Source organism: Salmo salar, chromosome ssa03 (assembly GCF_905237065.1).
Source record: "Salmo salar chromosome ssa03, Ssal_v3.1, whole genome shotgun sequence".
Lineage (NCBI taxonomy): Eukaryota > Metazoa > Chordata > Actinopteri > Salmoniformes > Salmonidae > Salmo > Salmo salar.
In genome coordinates, this window is record NC_059444.1 from 81,249,608 (window position 1) to 81,269,369 (window position 19,762).

General features: G+C 43.6%; 2 protein-coding genes across 3 annotated transcripts; one reads left to right on the plus strand and one right to left on the minus strand.

The window, feature by feature from the left end:
- On the plus strand, positions 1–9,026 carry LOC106601793 (protein Njmu-R1). 2 transcript variants are annotated; one of them, XM_014194159.2, is made up of 10 exons: positions 22–559; positions 1,255–1,338; positions 1,942–2,067; positions 2,436–2,564; positions 2,704–2,764; positions 3,192–3,311; positions 3,940–4,004; positions 4,180–4,313; positions 6,896–6,999; positions 7,135–9,026. In XM_014194159.2, the coding sequence occupies exons 1-10, from the start codon at positions 405–407 to the stop codon at positions 7,345–7,347; spliced, it is 1,191 nt and encodes a 396-aa protein (XP_014049634.1). In that variant the 5' UTR covers positions 22–404; the 3' UTR covers positions 7,348–9,026. The 2 variants fall into 2 exon arrangements, with proteins under 2 accessions (XP_014049635.1, XP_014049634.1); XM_014194160.2 differs by lacking the exon at positions 1,255–1,338 and having other exon boundaries at positions 1–559.
- Positions 9,027–16,164: 7,138 nt separating this feature from the next.
- LOC106601819 (uncharacterized) lies at positions 16,165–19,432 on the minus strand. The gene is made up of 6 exons (XM_045716073.1): positions 19,389–19,432; positions 18,205–18,647; positions 17,832–17,960; positions 17,527–17,622; positions 17,334–17,408; positions 16,165–16,703 (listed from the first exon to the last, which is right to left on the minus strand). The coding sequence occupies exons 1-6, from the start codon at positions 19,430–19,432 to the stop codon at positions 16,552–16,554; spliced, it is 939 nt and encodes a 312-aa protein (XP_045572029.1). The 3' UTR covers positions 16,165–16,551.
- Positions 19,433–19,762: the final 330 nt, after the last annotated feature.

Here is a 19,762-nt window from a genome sequence, read left to right on the forward strand (position 1 = left end):
CGTCAACATCCCAGAAATTATTATGCCATTGTTTGTATATTCGGAAACATTAACTTAATTTTACCCATTGATACGTGGCTAAAAGTGTGCAACGACCTCTGATAATTTGGGCATAATTTAGCTATTTTGATAACTGATCAGTTTATTTCCTGGACCAAATCATGTCATAGCAAATTTTACACGGACCTTAAACAACGACGGATTCATGGAATTACAATCCGCATGCGTGAGTCAGATCGTGGATCTTTAGAAATAATGATAGACTCGTCTCTTCAGTAAAGGAATTTGTTAGTCTATTCACATGCCTAGTATTGTTATTATGTCTTATCCAGTTCAACCTGCAGCCTAAATAACTGAACGTCATTTCTCGGTATCTGTCATCTGTTGTTACGTGCGAAGAAATCATGTTTACCTCGCAAACTTCCATGCAAACGTCCTCCTTCCAAGATTCAATTGACGTGGAAGAAAAGGATACGGATTATGATAACGAAGAGATGGGATATAATCAGAAAATACAGTTGAACTGTTACTATACCATTTATCTCTACCAAGGCACCAGGTAATTTTCTCCATCTGAATGTTCTTTTTGAGTCTATCTAACTTTACATCAAGCAATTTGTTTTGACGGTACACAATAACCTAAACTAGGACATTATCTGGTATGCAAATATCTGCAGATGACGTGAATGTTTACTTGCTTTAGCTACTAGGCTATAGAGAATCTATGGACCTCGGTGCCTCACCCTTCTCTATAGGGATGAATGGAAATACATTACCAATCACAACAATGTCTGACTTTGTTGATATTATTAGACTCATTGGAGGTTGGAGGTTCTCACAATGTACAGTATTCATTCTCTGACAATCTGTATACATACACTGTCATTAGAGGAGCTATAGGAGGATGGGCTCATTGTAATGGCTGGAATGGAACCAATGGAACGGTATGAAACAACACGTTGGACCCTGTTCCGTTTATTCCATCCAGTCATTACAATGAGCCCATCCTCCTATAGATCCACCCACCAGCCTCCACTGACTGTGATAACGTCATCAAGCTAGTCCAGCTGCATATTGAGGCCAATTTCTCTGTCACTGTATAACCACTTACTCCCAAATTCAGTGGTTCTCTGTGGACATCAACTGTGGATCCTGCTGCTGAGTTACTGTACTGTCAGTTCAGACATGCTGTTCTGTTCTCCTTAACTAACCACCAAGTCATGAGTATAGTAACTACCTACAGTACCTGTCTAGATCTGAGGCAGCTGCAGAGGGCAACGTGGCATGGAGCCAGAGAAGAACAGACTCCACAGCCAGTACCAGTCAGGAAGACTTTAGGTAACCAAGGTCTCCCCGTGACCCGTCTGTTTCTCTAGTGATTCTATTTCTGTGGCTTTCAGTGTTGTCCTTCTCTGTCGTATCCATGGGCCTGCTGCTGGAAACCTATCAACCTGGAATCAACACTGTTTCTTTCCTGTCATGATGTCATCAGTGTGCTTCCGGGCTATCTGGGATATGGAGTCACAAAGCCTAGTACCTATCTACCTCCTTCTGTACACACTGTTCACCCTACTTCTTTTGGGATGTCGTCTTTCTGGGACGTCAAGTTGTTTCAGCCTCAGATTATATAATGATGATGATATGATATGATATTGTTATGTTATTAAAACGTGATATTTCAGTGTCACATCATGCATCTTACATAGTGACCGTAAGGAAAGAGAAGTGGGAAGGAAGGATTTAAATAGGCTCTGTGACTCACATGGAAACTGTAAGATTCTGTTTCACTATATCTGTATCTAGCCTTCATGTTGTGTTGATGTGGCTTTTGTTCATCGGCTTCCTTCTTCATCTCCTCTTTGGCTGTCCACTTTCTCATCAGATCTGATTGGTCGCCTGTCACTCTGTTTTCATGGTAACTGACTCTTGCCCCACCAACAGCCTCACCCTAGTGGACAGCAGCCTGCCGGTAGAGGCGGAGCCTGAGCTACGATGCTACATCTCCCGGAGGCTGAGCAAAGGAGCCCTGCTGGGGGGCATGGGAAACATTGCCGCCGTGGAGCTCAGGTGACCTTAACTAACTTAAACTAAGGGCCTCATTCCAAACCAACCCATCTCTCCTTTCCTTAAGAACTTGTTGAACATAATTTCAAACCAATCCAGCTTTAATATCCTTAGGAACCTGTTGAGCCCATCTCACAGATCTGATTGAATTGCTTAGGTATGGTATCAGCAATATAGTAACTATATACAGGCCTGTGTGTCTCTGGCTCTATCTAGCTAAGCAAGGTCTTGATTTGGAATCAGACCTAAGTATTCTCTCCTTATGTATACATCTGAAGCAATGTGGCACCAATTAGCCTGCACACTTCTAAAGCAGTGTAAACCCGGTGTTTTACATTCATAATAAATATGTGTTTGTTGTCCCATCCCAGTGTCCCAGAGGCGGCGGTGGGCTGTTACTGCTGTCTCCTGGAGCAGGAGAGATCCCCAGAGCAGCCCGACGCAGACGGCAATGGCTATGTGATCTGCCTCATGGGAGGCTCTGAGAAAGGCCTCAACCTATATCCTTTACAGGCTAACGCAGCTCTTTCTGAATCATAATTATGTAGAGTCAGTCTAGACTTGTATTGTGTAGATGGGTACTGAAACTCATAAACCATTCATCATTTAACCATAAACCATTTCCTTAATCAACCGTACGTTTAGACTTGAACTGGACAAGTACGTGCAAGGCCTGCAGAGCAGTCTACAGACTCCTGAGGTAAGCAGGAAGTGGAATCACCAAAATAATAGAATCCAGTACAATTATATCATCTCTTGGACAGGGCTCCTTTGTAATAAACACATTTATATCTGAAGGGGACTCATCTAGGTTGTGTTCAGTAGGGAAAAAAACGTTTTGAAACGGGGAGGTACTACCTGGCGTTGTCAAATGAGAACACAGATTTTTCCTCTCCATTGTGAAATGTTTTGCTATCAGTGTGACCTACTTAACTATAAATATAAAATGACTACACAAATAGGTAGTCCCATGCCCCTGTGTAGGGTTAGAACAGTGTTATCTCTCTCTCTGTCCTCGTGCGTGTGTGCGTGCGTGCGTGCGTGCGTGCGTGCGTGCGTGCGTGCGTGCGTGCGTGCGTGCGTGTGTGTGTGTGTGTGTGTGTGTGTGTGTGTGTGTGTGTGTGTAGCTGGTGAACCTAGAGACTGAGATCAGGCCCTACCTGAGCATGTGGTATGATGAGTCGGTGATGCACATCCACAGAGTGGTGCAGATGGTCCAGGGGAGCATCAGCTTCCTGCTACATGCTGTGAGTCACATTTGACCGTTACCATAGTGATTAATTCCCCCTGTACCAGTGATTCCCCCTCATTCTTTCAATACATTTACTTCCCCTACATGCTTCACTATGTCATTTTTTTGCTTGTCCATATACCCAGTCATTTTACTTACTTGGACTGTGTCCACTAGCTAAGCTATAATTTAGTCATTACTGACTAGTAGCAATCTTGCCTGATAAAACAAATGGGAAGTGGAAACATAAAAATGCAAAATGAGATATTCTCAGCGTATTGTATTGTCACAAAACATCTTCACATTTGTTGGCGTCAGTCACGCAATTGCATAGTTCAAAATGCATAATTTTCTTTGATGGCCATCAATGTTGCCACTGTATAGCTTAGAGCAGAAATAAAGTTCCAAGAATAATTTTGACTGGTTGTCATTGTCGGATAATGCTTTAAAAAAAAATCTAAAACGCTGATCAGGCCCATGTCATTGTAGAATAAAGTTTTGTTTAAAATGCAATTCTGATCAGGCCCATGTCATTGTAGAATAAAGTTTTGTTTAAAATGCAATTCTGATCAGGCCCATGTCATTCTAGAATAAAGTTTTGTTTAAAATGCAGCGCTGATCAGGCCCATGTCATTGTTTTGAAGGCTCTGAGTCACATACATGTGGAGGTCACCAATGCAGATGACAGGACCAAGGCTGATGTTGCTAGGTGAGTTACTTTAAAGGTCCAGTCCAAATTAGGTTTTCGGTCAAATTCTGTTTAATAAACGAGTATCACTTCTGAAAATAATCTGAAAGCGCCTAGTCTTTATTTCTGTGGTTAAACTATAAGAATATACAGTATGTGCTGTGAATATGAATGAATATGGTTTATGTGTGTGTAGGTTCATTAAGGCAGCCAGTCTGCAGGGCCTGGTCCAGGAGGACACTACCACAGCCTCTCTGTATAAGGCCTCAGAGGCTCTTACTGACCTGGTCATAGACTGCTCCACCAGCCCTCCTACACTCTCCAACACAGGTCTGTGTGACTGCTCTAATCTGTGAATATATATATACACACACACACACACACACACACACACACACACACACACACACACACACACACACACACACACACACACACACACACACACACACACACACACACACACACACACACACACACACACACACAGGTCTATGAGACTGCTCTAACCTGTGGACATACACACACACACAGGTCTGTGTGACTGCTCTAACCTGTGGATATATACACACACAGGTCTGTGTGACTGCTCTAACCTGTGGACATATACACACACAGGTCTGTGTGACTGCTCTAACCTGTGGACATACACACACACAGGTCTGTGTGACTGCTCTAACCTGTGGACATATACACACACACAGGTCTGTGTGACTGCTCTAACCTGTGGACATACACACACACAGGTCTGTGTGACTGCTCTAACCTGTGGACATACACACACACAGGTCTGTGTGACTGCTCTAACCTGTGGACATACACACACACAGGTCTGTGTGACTGCTCTAACCTGTGGACATACACACACACAGGTCTATTGGAACGACTCTAACAAACAGACACTCTCCCACAGTCACAAATACAGATCTGTGTTACAGCTGTAGCTACACCACTCTACAAAACAGGTCTTTGTACAGTGCATTTGGAAAGTATTCAGACCCCTTGACTTTTTCCACATTTTGTTACGTTACAACCTAATTCAAAAATGTATTAAATCTTTTTTTTTCTCTCATCAATCTACACACAATACTTCATAATGACAAAGCAAAAACTTTTTTTTAGAAATTTCTGCAAATCTATAAAGCTGAAATATCATATTTACATAAGTATTCAGACCCTTTACTCAGTACTTTGTTGAAGCATCTTTGGCAGTGATTACAGCCTCGAGTCTTCTTGGGTATGACGCTACAAGCTTGGCACACCTGTATTTGGGGAGTTTCTCCCATTCTTCTCTGCAGATCCTCTCAAGCTTTGTCAGGTTGGATGGAGCACAATGCTGCACAGCTATTTTTAGGTCTCTCCAGAGATTTTCAATCTGGTTCAAGTCCGGTCTCTGGCTGGGCCACTCAAGGACATTCAGAGACTTGTCCTGAAGCCACTCTTGCGTTGTCTTGGCTGTGTGCTTAGGGTCGTTGTCCTGTTGGAAGGTGAACCTTCACCCCAGTCTGAGGTCCTGAGCGCTCTGGAGCAGGTTTTCGTCAAGGATCTCTCTGTACTTTGCTCCGTTCATCTTTGCCTCGATCCCGACTAGTCTCCCAGTCCCTGCCGCTGAAAAACATCCCCACAGCATGATGCTGCCACCACCATGCTTCACCGTACGGATGGTGCCAGGTTTCCTCCAGACGTGATGCTTGGCATTCAGGCCAAAGAGTTCAATATTGGTTTCATCAGACCAGAGAATCTAGTTTTTCATGGTCTGAGAGTCTTTAGGTGCCTTTTGGCAAACTCCAAGCGGGCTGTCATGTGCCTTTTACTGAGGAGTGGCTTCCGTCTGGCCACTCTACCGTAAAGGCCTGATTGGTGGAGTGCTGCAGATGTAACCGATGTGAAATGGCTAGTTAGTTAGCGGTGGTGCGCGCTAACAGCGTTTCAATCAGTGACGTCACTCGCTCTGAGACTTGAAGTAGGGTTTCCCCTTGCGTTGCAAGGGCCGTGGCTTTTGTGGAGTGATGGGTAACGACGCTTCGTGGGTGTCAGTTGTTGATGTGTGCAAGGGTCCCTGGTTCGAGCCCAGGTTGGGGCGAAGAGAGGGACGGAACCTACACTGTTACACAGAGATGGTTGTCCTTCTGGAAGGTTCTCCCATTTCCACAGAGGAACTCTAAAGATCTGTCATCAGGTTCTTGGTCACCTACCTGACCAAGGCTCTTCTCCCGTGATTGCTCAGTTTGGCCATGCGGCCAGCTGTAGGAAGAGTCTTGGTGGTTCCAAACTTCCTCCATTTAAGAATGATGGAGGCCACTGTATTCTTGGAGACCTTCAATGCTGCAGACATTTGTTGGTACCCTTCCCCAGATCTGTGCCTCGACACAATCCAGTCTCTGAGCTCTACAGACAATTCCTTTGACCTCATGGCTTGGTTTTTGCTCTGACATGCACTGTCAACTGTGGGACCTTAAATAGACAGGTGTGTGCCTTTCCAAATCATGTCTAATCAATTGAATTTACCACAGGTGGACTCCAATTAAGATGTAGAAACATCTCAAGGATAATCAATGGAAACAGGATGCACCTGAGCTCAATTTCGAGTCTCATAGCAAAGAGTATGAATACTTATGTAAATAAGGTATTTCTGTTTTTTATTTTTAATACATTTGCAAAACTTTACAAAAACCTGTTTTCACTTCATCATTATGGGATATTGTGTGTAGATTGCTGAGGTAAAATAATTATTGAATCCATTTTAGAATAAGGCTGTAACGTGGCAAAACGTCAAGGGGTCTGAATACTTTCTGAAGGCACTGTACATGTTCACACAGACATAGAATCACCAATACATTTTCCATGAATGATCGTCACAGACTACACACTGGCTAATCACTCCGTCATCCCTCTCACACCTTTTTCCACAGTCAGTAACCGTTTCTGTGATGACTGGATCCAGGCATTCCTGAACGCAGCAGAGCGCTGTAACCCTTTCCTCCTCAGACAGATCCTGGAGAACTTCAAACTCAAGGTGGGCAAACACACAGCACTTTAAAACATGATATAAATACTGTATTTCCAGGCCATGTTTAAAATGGCTTACTGTTTTCTCATCCATGCTCTTTCTCTCTCCCCCTCTCTCCTTCTCCTCCCCCCGTCTCTCCAGGCCATCCAGGACATGAACAGTCTAAAGCGGTTCATCCGCCAGGCTGAGTCGAGTCACTACGCTCTGTTCCGCTGCTGCCAGTTCCTGCAGGGCTGTGGGAATGGGGACGTGCTGCTCCAGAACGCCCACGCCGAGCACCGGGACCTTCCTGAAGCCTGCAGCATCATCCGCGTGCTGGACGAGTTCCTCAGCGAACAGCAGGTCCAGGGATGAGGATAGGGATGAGGGACACACCGCAGCCACCAGGTCGGCGATAGTTAAACTCTAATTGACAGTGACACCTCGAGGGCGGCGATAGTTCAACACTAACCCACCCAGTCTCAACACCATGGCCTGTATTTATAAATTATCCTTTATAAGTCAGAACTCCTATTCTGAGATGTGGATTTGAGAATACAGGCCCAGACCTGTGTGAAATAGGGGTGCGCTTGATTTGAGTTGGCCACTTTTGGGTCCATTTCTTTTGTTAAATTGTTGTACCAGACTAACTAAATCAAGCACAGCACAAGGATTTGGAACTATTTGACCCAGGTCTCCTCACACTGGAACTCTTCCATGCTAGATGTCAGTGTGTATCTGTATTTGGCACTTTTCCTTTACCGTTGGTGTTTTACAGTGGTCACTGTCTTCCATTTGCGGTGTGATTGAATAGCATTTACCCAGACGAAACAGACCAAGTATGTTGTATCTGGATCAGAATTAACTCTAAAAACAAAAATATCCAAAGTCATGTTAACACTATTGTTTTCTTTGCTGGTATTAAAACACGCAGTACTATAAACTAATGGAAACACTATCAGTATGTTTAACACACCCTATAAATCTCAACATCGAAATAATTTGTTTTGCTTGTCTTACATCATGTCCAAATGTTGTATTTCTTTTAAATGATTAGTCTTGCTTGCTTGCCTTTTGTCTGCATGTCAGTATGCTATCTACATACTACAGTACAATCCTGCTTTTCTGCATAGTGGAACAATGCACAAATCACTTTAATCAGCTTTTGTTACTTACTCGATTTCACCAGTAAAAAAAATAGCTATAAAATAACACCAATATTCCCATGTTGCTCAGTTGGTAGAGCACGGCGCTTGCAACACCAGGGTTGTGGGTTCGATTCCCACGGGGGACCAGTACGAAAATGTATGCACTCGCTACTGTAAGTCACTCTGGATAAGAGCTTCTGCTAAATGACTAAATTCATGCGCTGCTTGTTTCTGTATTTCTGTTGCTGACTGTAGTCTTCGTCTTATCTAAAGATACTCGTTAATGTGGTTAATCCTTACATTCCTCAGTAGGGAATATTACAGTGTTGTAGAGGCCAACATGTTGTATATCTACTTCACAGGAGGCTGCTGAGGGGAGGACGGCTCATCATAATAATAGCCAGAACGGAGTGAATGGAATCAAACACATGGAAACCATGTGTTTGATACCATTCCACCCTTTCCTCTCCAGCCATTACCATGAGCCCGTCCTCCCAAATTAAGGCGCCACCAACCTCCTGTGATCTACTGTCACTGTATGTTAAATTATGACCTTCACAACTCTTCACCAGCCCTGTTGTAATGATGGTATGTTCAGGGCTAAATAACCCACATGATTTATTGTGCCTGTATGACAGCAACTACGTAGGTTCTGTTTTCCTATCAATGTGTCTACGTCTCTAAAAGTATATCATGGTGAAAATGAAGCAATATTGTCTGTGAAGGTGTGTCCTTTAAACTGTGAACCAAGTGACATGTTAGTCGGTGAGCTATTGTAGTGGACAATGATTACTGATCATACAACCTTTTAACTGTGCATTTAAATCTCCTGTACAATTTAACGTCTATTAATGTGGAGTCTATCATGTTGATCTGTGGTTTGACTTGTATAAATAGTCATGTGAATCCTCTGTGTGGACTGAATCATGAATATGTGATCTGATTTTTGACCATATGAAACAATAGGGTTTCACGGCTGTTTGAAGGAGCGGACCAAGATGCAGCGTGTTCGTAGTTCCACATATTTATTAAAAGTGAAACTGAATACAAAACAAACTGTGACGCAGAGGACAACACACTACTGAAAAGACAATAACCCACTAACAACAATGAGAAAAACACCTACTTAAATATGATCTCTAATCAGAGGCAATGAGGATCAGCTGCCTCCTATTAGAGATCAATCCCAACATAGAAATAGACAAACTAGAACCTAAACATAGAAAACATAGATTAGCCCAAAACACCCCCTGTCACGCCCTGCCCTACTCTACTATAGAAAATGACATCTTACTAGGGTCAGGACGTGACATAGGGTCCCAGTTTACCTATGTAATTATGGGACTGCCTACACCTAACAATTTTTTTTTCAATCATATGAGCAAAACATATTCCACTTTATTTGGAGTGTCTAGCCAGACAAAGTTAAACCAGTCTATTTATATAATGAATATGAATTTGTACGGGCAGAAGTGATTAAATATTAAAGCATTAGACCTCACTAAAGGCTTCAATCGTACAACAACTATACTTCAATCCGAACTGGTTCTCTAGTACAGTGGTTCCCAAACTTTTTATAGTCCCGTACCCCTTCACACATTCAACCTCCAGCTGTGTACCCCCTCCAGGGTCAGCGCACTTTTTTGCCATCATTGTAAGCCTGCCACACACACACTATACAATACATTTATTAAGGATAAGAATGAGTGTGAGTTTTTGTCACAACCCGGCTCGTGGGAAGTGACAAATCACTCTTATAGGACCAGGGAACAAATAATAATAATCAATCATTTTGCTCTTTATTTAGCCATCTTACATATAAAACCTTATTTGTTCATCGAAATTTGTGAATAACTCACCACAGGTTAATGAGATGTATGTGCTTGAAAGGATGCACATAACTCTGCAATGTTGGGTTGTGGAGAGAGTCTCAGTCTTAAATGATTTTCCACACACAGTCTGTTCCTGTATTTAGTTTTCATGCTAGTGAGGGCTGAGAATCCACTCTCACATAGATACGTGGTTGAAAAGGGCATCAGTGTCTTAACAGCGTGATTTGCCAAGGGAGGATACTCTGAGCACAGCCCAGTCTAGAAATCTGGCAGTGGCTTCTGATTAAATGACATTTTCACAGAACTGCTTGTTGCAATTGTGATGAGGCTCTCTTGTTCAGATATCGGTAAGTGGACTGGAGGCAGGGCATGAAAGGGATAACGAATCCAGTTGTTTGAGTCATCCGTTTCGGGAAAGTACCTGCGTAATTGCGCGCCCAACTCACTCAGGTGCTTCGCTATATCACATTTGACATTGTCTGTAAGCTTGAGTTCATTTGCACACAAAAAAATCATACAATGATGGAAAGACCTGTGTGTTGTCCTTGTTAATGCAGACGGAGAAGAGCTCCAACTTCTTAATTATAGCCTCACACATTGATTATAGTTGTGGAGAGTCCCTGTAATCCTAGATTCAGATCATTCAGGCGTAAAAAAACATCACCCAGGTAGGCCAGTCATGTGAGAAACTTGTCATTATGTGGTCAGACAAGTGAAAATGGTCAGTAAAGAAAACTTTAAGCTCTTCTCTCAATTAAAGAAATGTGTCAATACTTTGCCCCTTGATAACCAGAGCATTTCTGTATGTTGTAAAAGCGTTACATGGTCGCTGCCCATATCATTGCATAATGCAGAAAATACACGAGAGTTCAGGGGCCTTGCTTTAACAAAGTTAACCATTTTCACTGTAGTGTCCAAAACATCTTTCAAGCTGTCAGTTATTCCCTTGGCAGCAAGAGCCTCTCGGTGGATGCTGCAGTGTACCCAAGTGGCGTCGGGAGCAACTGCTTGCACGTGCGTCACCACTCCACTATGTCTCCCTGTCATGGCTTTTGCTCCATCAGTACAGATACCAACACATCTTGACCACCAAAGTCCATTTGATGTCACAAAGCTGTCCAGTACTTTAAAAATATCCTCTCCTGTTGTCCTGGTTTCCAGTGGTTTGCAGAAGAGGATGTCTTCCTTAATTGACCCCCCATAAATGTAACAGACATATACCAGGAGCTGTGCAAGGCCCGCCACGTCTGTTGACTCATCCAGCTGTAACGCATAGAATTCACTGGCTTGTATGCGAAGCAGTAATTGTTTCAAAACATCTCCTGCCCTGTCACTGATGCATCGTGAAACAGTGTTGTTTGATGAAGTATTGTATGTTTAGTTTTTCCACCCAGCATTGTCCCATTAAGTCCTCCACAATAGTATGGGGCTTGCCTGTCCTAGCCACTCGGTAGCTCACCATATAAGACGCTTTATACATGTCTTACTACTCGAAAGTCGTCTTAATTCTCAGACAAAAAACTCTTGTGGCTTATTTTTCAAGTTGGCATGTTTTGTTTCTAAATGTCTGCGCAAGAGTGAAGGTTTCATCTAGTTGTTAGATAGTACTTTTGCACATATAACACACTGTGGCTGAGGAAAGGCACTACTCCCATTATAAGTGAACCCCAAATCAATGTAGTTCTCATCATATTTGCGCCTCTTCGATGGTCCACCGTCCCTGTCTGTTGTTCAGTGCTTTCCTGAGTAAGGGGGCAGTAGCTCTTCGGCTGCATCAGATTCACAATTGTCAGTGTCCATGCTCGCTGGGCTAACCACAAATGTAGAATTACTGATGCTAGCATTGGATGTGCTCGTGGAAGCAGAACAACTTGTGTCGTCGACAGGTGTAGTACTGCTGGTAGTAACTGGTGGTATGTGTCTCTGTGGACGCGGGCCTTACTAAATGGACTGTTTGAAAATGTGAATAAAAAATTAAATAAAAAATAGTAATTATAATAAAAAAAATGTTTTACAAAATTATGTGAATCACATTTTTATTTGGTGTACCCCCGACAGCATTGCGCGTAGTACCCCAGTTTGAGAATACCTGCTCTAGTAGATTAGTAAGAGTGAATCACCCCGTCTTCAAGAATGGCCTTTTTCCCTTCATTCAGATTACAACCTCTCACTTTCGGTTATTTGAAAATGAAATAATCTCCAAAATATCGCTATTTTTAAAACAAGCAATAGAAAGCTGGTTGCAATTTCAGTTTAATCCACCAGAAAAGACAGAACAAATATTAGAACAAATATTATGGTTGAAATCAAATATACTAATTGATAAAAAAAAAAATACAATATAATCTTTGTAAATTATATCAGAAATAGGACTGGTGGAGTTATTTCATACATGCAGTTAACAAAAATATATGGAAATGTCTGCTCTATCCAAAATTACAACCAACTGATTGCAGCATTACTGCAAAAATGGAGGAGGCAAGTGGAAAGGGGAGAAGGTAAGGAACTTGTCTGTCGGCCTTGCATTAAATACCACCATTTTTCTAAAGAAAAATGTGATAAATAACAAAGTATACCAGTTTCATTTAAGGACCAAAAAACGACGCCGGAGTTTTTCCATTTAAAATATTCTATAACATTCTTGCAACCAACAGAATTTTATATATATGGGGGATACAACCATCCCAGCTTTGCAGATTTTGCTGCAAAGAGACAGAATAATTGGATCATTTGTTTTGGTGCTGTCCATATGTAGGTTGTTTTTGGTCGCAGGTTCAGAAATGGCAGAAAAATTGCTAAATTTACTTGGAGCTAACTCTGCAAATAGCTCTGCTGGGTGATTTGAAAAGTCATAGTCGATCGATCAATAGTATAATAATACTCTTAGCAAAGGTGTTTATCTTTAATTTACAATCTGTAGAAACTATGAGAATAGAAAGGTTCAGAACTTCTGTGAAACATCACAGCACAGTTGAAAAATATATGGCAGCCAGAAATGTATTGTATTACTGTATTATTGATTTTATGTTTGTTTATTCCATGCATAACTCTGTGTTGTTGTATGTGTCGAACTGCTTTGCTTTATCTTGGCCAGGTCACAGTTGCAAATGAGAACTTGTTCTCAACTAGCCTACCTGGTTAAATATATATATATATTTTTTTAATCGGTCGGTCTTTGGATGGTCTTCAGAGATAGATGGGAGGGGTTGAGGGTAGCTAAAGGCTGGGACTAAAAACAAACAGAAGATAACTAATGTAAAATATATTTTCCGTTAAAATGTATGTAGTATGTATAACCTGGAAGTGGAAGCCTAAGAATTGTTGGGTAAGGGGAAAATAATAAAGAAGGAAAATATATTTAATTTGTTTACTCCAAGTAAGGAAGGGGCGGTAGGGTTAGGGTAAAATAATAAAGAAGGAAAATATATTTAATTTGTTTACTCCAAGTAGGGAAGGGTCGGTAGGGTTAGGGAAAAATAATAAAGAAGGAAAATATATTTCATTTGTTTACTCCAAGTATGGAAGGGGTGGTAGGGTTAGGGGAAAATAATAAAGAAGCAAAATATATTTTAAAAATAGATATATTTAAAATAATATATTGTATATATTTACAAAAAAAATACATGGGAGATTGGAAATGATGCAGACAATTACTGTCACGGTAGTCGTAGGGTTGAGACCAAAACGCAGCGGGTATATGTACACTCATCTTCTTTTATTAGGACAAAGAAGGGAAACCAAAACAAACACGTATACAAAACACAACGACGAATAACAGGCCAGTAAGGCACAAAGCTAAACACGGAAATAACCTCCCACAAAGTGACAGGTGAAAACAGGCTCCCTAAGTACGACTCTCAATCAACAACAACGATGTACAGCTGTTCCTGATTGAGAGTCATACCAGGCCAAACCAGAAATACAAAACTAGAACAGCCCCTTAGAAATACAAACACAAGAACATACCCAACACCCCGGAACACATAAATCAAATACCCCTCTACAATACACACACACCCCGAACCACCTAAATCAACTACCCCCTCTACATCGACACTTACACCAATAAACCTCAGAAACACTCTACACAAAATATTTACATTTACATTTTACATTTTAGTCATTTAGCAGACGCTCTTATCCAGAGCGACTTACAAATTGGTGCATTCACCTATAATATCCAGTGGAACAACCACTTTACAATAGTGCATCTAAATCTTTTAAGGGGGGGGTTAGAAGGATTACTTTATCCTATCCCAGGTATTCCTTGAAGAGGTGGGGTTTCAGGTGTCTCCGGAAGGTGGTGATTGACTCCGCTGTCCTGGCGTCGTGAGGGAGCTTGTTCCACCATTGGGGTGCCAGAGCAGCGAACAGTTTTGACTGGGCTGAGCGGGAACTGTGCTTCCTCAGAGGTAGGGAGGCGAGCAGGCCAGAGGTGGATGAACGGAGTGCCCTTGTTTGGGTGTAGGGCCTGATCAGAGCCTGAAGGTACGGAGGTGCCGTTCCCCTCACAGCTCCGTAGGCAAGCACCATGGTCTTGTAGCGGATGCGAGCTTCGACTGGAAGCCAGTGGAGAGAGCGGAGGAGCGGGGTGACGTGAGAGAACTTGGGAAGGTTGAACACCAGACGGGCTGCGGCGTTCTGGATGAGTTGTAGGGGTTTAATGGCACAGGCAGGGAGCCCAGCCAACAGCGAGTTGCAATAATCCAGACGGGAGATGACAAGTGCCTGGATTAGGACCTGCGCCGCTTCCTGTGTGAGGCAGGGTCGTACTCTGCGAATGTTGTAGAGCATGAACCTACAGGATCGGGTCACCGCCTTGATGTTGGTGGAGAACGACAGGGTGTTGTCCAGGGTCACGCCAAGGCTCTTAGCACTCTGGGAGGAGGACACAAGGGAGTTGTCAACCGTGATGGCGAGATCATGGAACGGGCAGTCCTTCCCCGGGAGGAAGAGCAGCTCCGTCTTGCCGAGGTTCAGCTTGAGGTGGTGATCCGTCATCCACACTGATATGTCTGCCAGACATGCAGAGATGCGATTCGCCACCTGGTTGTCAGAAGGGGGAAAGGAGAAGATTAATTGTGTGTCATCTGCATAGCAATGATATGAGAGACCATGTGAGGATATGACAGAGCCAAGTGACTTGGTGTATAGCGAGAATAGGAGTGGGCCAAGAACAGAGCCCTGGGGGACACCAGTGGTGAGAGCACGTGGTGCGGAGACAGATTCTCGCCACGCCACCTGGTAGGAGCGACCTGTCAGGTAGGACGCAATCCAAGCGTGCGCGGTGCCGGAGATGCCCAGCTCGGAGAGGGTGGAGAGGAGGATCTGATGGTTCACGGTATCAAAGGCAGCAGATAGGTCTAGAAGGATGAGAGCAGAGGAGAGAGAGTTAGCTTTAGCAGTGCGGAGAGCCTCCGTGACACAGAGAAGAGCAGTCTCAGTTGAATGCCCAGTCTTGAAACCTGACTGATTAGGATCAAGAAGGTCATTCTGAGAGAGATAGCAAGAGAGCTGGCCAAGGACGGCGCGTTCAAGAGTTTTGGAGAGAAAGGAAAGAAGGGATACTGGTCTGTAGTTGTTGACATCGGAGGGATCGAGTGTAGGTTTTTTCAGAAGGGGTGCAACTCTCGCTCTCTTGAAGACGGAAGGGACGTAGCCAGCGGTCAAGGATGCGTTGATGAGCGAGGTGAGAAGGTCTCCGGAAATGGTCTGGAGAAGAGAGGGGGGGATAGGGTCAAGTGGGCAGGTTGTTGGGCGGCCGGCCGTCACAAGACGCGAGATTTCATCTGGAGAGAGAGGGGAGAAAGAGGTCAAAGCACAGGGTAGGGCAGTGTGAGCAGGACCAGCAGTGTCGTTTGACTTAGCAAACGAGGATCGGATGTCGTCAACCTTCTTTTCAAAATGGTTGACGAAGTCATCCGCAGAGAGGGAGGGGGGGGGGGAGGGGGAGGAGGATTCAGGAGGGAGGAGAAGGTAGCAAAGAGCTTCCTAGGGTTAGAGGCAGATGCTTGGAGTTTAGAGTGGTAGAAAGTGGCTTTAGCAGCAGAGACAGAAGAGGAAAATGTAGAGAGGAGGGAGTGAAAGGATGCCAGGTCCGCAGGGAGGCGAGTTTTCCTCCATTTCCGCTCGGCTGCCCGGAGCCCTCTATCTAAACACATACACAAAACCATGAAAACAAATACCCTCTGCCACGTCCTGACCAAACTACAATAACAAATAGACCCCTTTACTGGTCAGGACGTGACAATTACATTGATAGAAGCCACAATCTATCTGCAATATTAAAGCTGATCTACCTCCTAAAAAAGGATAGTGTCTGACTGAATACTATAGTACCTCTCTCCTGACATTATATACTAAGTGGAACACTTTGACAGTATAAAGTTAGTTATTTAATATGATATTTCATTGACAGTAGATTGTATTAAAAGAGAATAGAATAGAATATCAATAGAATATCATGACAAATTAGATTTTTTTCATAAAATGTAAACATATTTAAATCTCTAACAGAATGTGTCAAGCTTTATAGAACAATTTGAATGAGGAAAACTCATTCAGTCTCTATTATCCAGAGTCTATACTATATACCAGTCCTAAGAGCCATGATGAGCCAGCCCGTAGGGCTCCACAGAGCCAGTAGAAGCACCTGTTATCCAGCCCACCGTCCCTCCACCCAGACCGGCCATCATGTCATCCAGGAGGCCCCTGTCCTCCACCAGTATCTCACCTCCAGGGTAAGGCTCTGCTATGAGAGTAAGGGATAAAGATGTGCGTGTTTTTGTTACTACTGATGATGTGTCTGGTTAGGATTTGCATGGGGTAGATGGGGGGAAATAGTGTCTACTTTGCTTCTGGTTCTACACATTCCTTTAAATAAAAGTATACCATTCTCAGGATATGTTAGGGCTCTATTCAATCCGTATCGCGGAAGTTCAGCCTTACAGCGTGATTTACATTTAAAGGCAATGTTTCTTTCTTAGCGGAGACTGCATTCACGGTAAACGCTGCATATGTCGGCTCAACTGTCTAAGGCACTGCATCTCAGTGCAAGAGGCGTCACTGAAGTCCTTGGTTCGAATCCAGGCTGCATCACATCCGGCTGTGATTGGGAGTCCCATAGGGCGGCGTACAATTGGCCCAGTGTCGTCTGGGTTTGGCCGGGGTAGGCCGTCATTGTAAATAAGAATTTGTTCTTAACTGACTTGCCTAGTTAAATAAAGGATAAATAAATAAATCAAATCGTAAATGACCTTTACACCGTGCTATTCAAGGATATAGATTGAAAGGGCCCTTACATTTGTGTCTATATAGAATTAGCAGCAAACAGAAATGTATGAAAAGGGAATAAGAACTAGAACGCTGCTGTCACACTCACCAAGTGTGTGTTCAGACATTTTCCTCATTAGGGAACTGGGGACGTCATAGATGCTCTCTGTCATCTCGCTATAATCTGAGATAGAACATGAAAATAAACCAAAATACACTTTAATTTGTGGATAAACAAATGAAAAATATTGAATTAATTTAAAATCCAATACATTGAAAAATAAACATTTTCATAATCTCACCTTGGCGGTCACTTGCCCTGCTATTGGACAGTGGGAAGTCATAGAGGTCCTCTCCATCAGTCAAGTCTTCATCTGATTGGTTGATGTGATACTCAGCTACAGAGGAAATAGCAGGTAGGTTTTTGGTCATTTATCAAACACAGACAATTAACATAAGTCATTAACATGTAATATGATATCTACTGGTATTTTGTATCATATATAGTGGTCTCCATAATGGAAGAATTTATGACATTTATGATTGGTAATTTATTGATTTACGACATATAATGACACACTGATGTGACCATGAGGGTAGTACTCACAGTTCCGGGGGGCTGGTAGAATATCATACTGATCCTCTTCCTCCTTACACTCTTCCTCCTCTTCTTCATCTCTCTCCTCCTCACATCTCCTTCTAAATCTATGGACACTGTCCTCATCCTCCTCTCCATCTGAAATGACAGTGAAAAGATGTTGCCGTATTTCAGAGCTGAAGATACAGCTTGGCTCCCCACCTCACCACCAAAGCATTAAATGCCACAATGTGCCCATTTCCTCTTTCCACTAGACAACTAAACCGTTGATCCCCTCCAACTGCTTGGCACAGCAAATGTGAATGAAAAAACAAACATATTTCCACACTTAAGTTTTGCTGAGTTTACAGAGGATTTAGCACCCCATTGATGCTCTACTTACAATGTGAGATGGTGCTCTGGCATATGGCTTCCTCACTACTGAGCTCGTCAGAGAGGGAGAGAGAGAGGGTAGCCCTGACCAGATTTTGGTCAGGGGTGAGGGGGCCAGAGAGACAGTGGGTACTCCTGTTTCCCTGGTCTAGGTCTTGGTCAGGGGTGAGGGGGCCTGAGAGGCAGTGGGTACTCCTGTCCCCCTGGTCTAGGTCTTGGTCAGGGGTGAGGGGGCCTGAGAGGCAGTGGGTACTCCTGTCCCCCTGGTCTAGGTCTTGGTCAGGGGTGAGGGGGCCTGAGAGGCAGTGGGTACTCCTGTCCCCCTGGTCTAGGTCTTGGTCAGGGGTGAGGGGGCCTGAGAGGCAGTGGGTACTCCTGTCCCCCTGGTCTAGGTCTTGGTCAGGGGTGAGGGGGCCTGAGAGGCAGTGGGTACTCCTGTCCCCCGGTCTAGGTCTTGGTCAGGGGTGAGGGGTTGAGGGGTGCAGAGAGGGGTCGATGAACCCCCAGTGGTTCCATCATGCTGTCACATTCTGAGCTGTTATAGGTGCTGAAGCGACCTCTGACCTTCAGGTCATCAGACCTCACGTCCTGCTGTCTGGAGACAAAACAGACAGACAGGCAACCCTCAAATGGACTGAAGTAAAACTAATGTTTCCCACTATATTTTATTAAACCAACATTTTGGCAGATAATGCCCTTCAAAGCACTAAAATGCTCACCAGGGATACATAAAGCATTATCTTAGACAGCTGTTGCTTAGGCTCTGTCTGCCACTGGAGGCTGCTGAGGGGAGGACGGCTCATAATAATGGCTGGAACGGCGCTCATGGAATGGCATCAAACACATAGAAACCATGTGTTTGATACCATTCCACTCCGGCCATTACCACAAGCCCGTCCTCCACAATGAAGGTGGCACCAACCTCCTGTGCTGTCCGCATAGCCAATCCTCCCATATCTATATAGTAGTTTCATGCTTCAAATACACCTGCACAGATTTCATCTACTCTAGCACTGTGATTGTTACAAACAGTTATTTTTGGAGGTTTATCTTACGATGCTCATAGGTTATTTAGCCTCATTTGAATTAACTTTTTGGAAGTCATTCTAGATATGAGCTCCTGATAAATTACTACAGTGTAATGTAATGACAAACAGTGCAGTAGTGTTTCAATAATCCTGAGCTTCCTGTTACCGTATGTAGCCTGGGTCTGTGCCCCCTGGGCCTGAGAGATGCATGGCCCTCCACAGCTGGCCAATCCACTCCCTCCTCAGACCAGCTGTCTCTACAGCCTACAGACACATGGTCAGGGGGTAGCAGGGATGAATTTAGTACATTGTTACAGTCTGAGTTAAAAAGATCATCCTTAGTTGTTAGAGGAAGTGTTAAATTACTTTAAGCAATCCAAGTACTGTAGCACACAGCTGAGCAGCAGTTAGCCTAGTGGTTAAGAGCATTGGGTCAATAACCAAAAGGTCTCTGGTTCTATTCCCCAAGCTGACTAGGTGCAAAACCTAGGTGCAAAGCACCAAACCCTAATGGCTCTGGATAAGAGTGTCTGCTAAATG

Excerpts from the sequence above, each read along its gene's own strand:
- LOC106601819 (XM_045716073.1), bottom strand. The coding sequence starts at position 19,432 with ATGCATCTCTCAGGCCCAGGGGGCACAGACCCAGGCTACATACG. Across the intron at positions 17,623-17,831 it reads TCTACCAGCCCCCCGGAACT|CTGAGTATCACATCAACCAA; the intron begins GTGAGTACTACC and ends TTTCCTCTGTAG. Across the intron at positions 16,704-17,333 it reads AATGTCTGAACACACACTTG|CAGAGCCTTACCCTGGAGGT; the intron begins GTGAGTGTGACA and ends TTACTCTCATAG.
- LOC106601793 (XM_014194159.2), top strand. The coding sequence starts at position 405 with ATGTTTACCTCGCAAACTTCCATGCAAACGTCCTCCTTCCAAGATTCA. Across the intron at positions 3,312-3,939 it reads TCAGCTTCCTGCTACATGCT|GCTCTGAGTCACATACATGT; the intron begins GTGAGTCACATT and ends ATTGTTTTGAAG. Across the intron at positions 4,314-6,895 it reads TCCTACACTCTCCAACACAG|TCAGTAACCGTTTCTGTGAT; the intron begins GTCTGTGTGACT and ends CTTTTTCCACAG.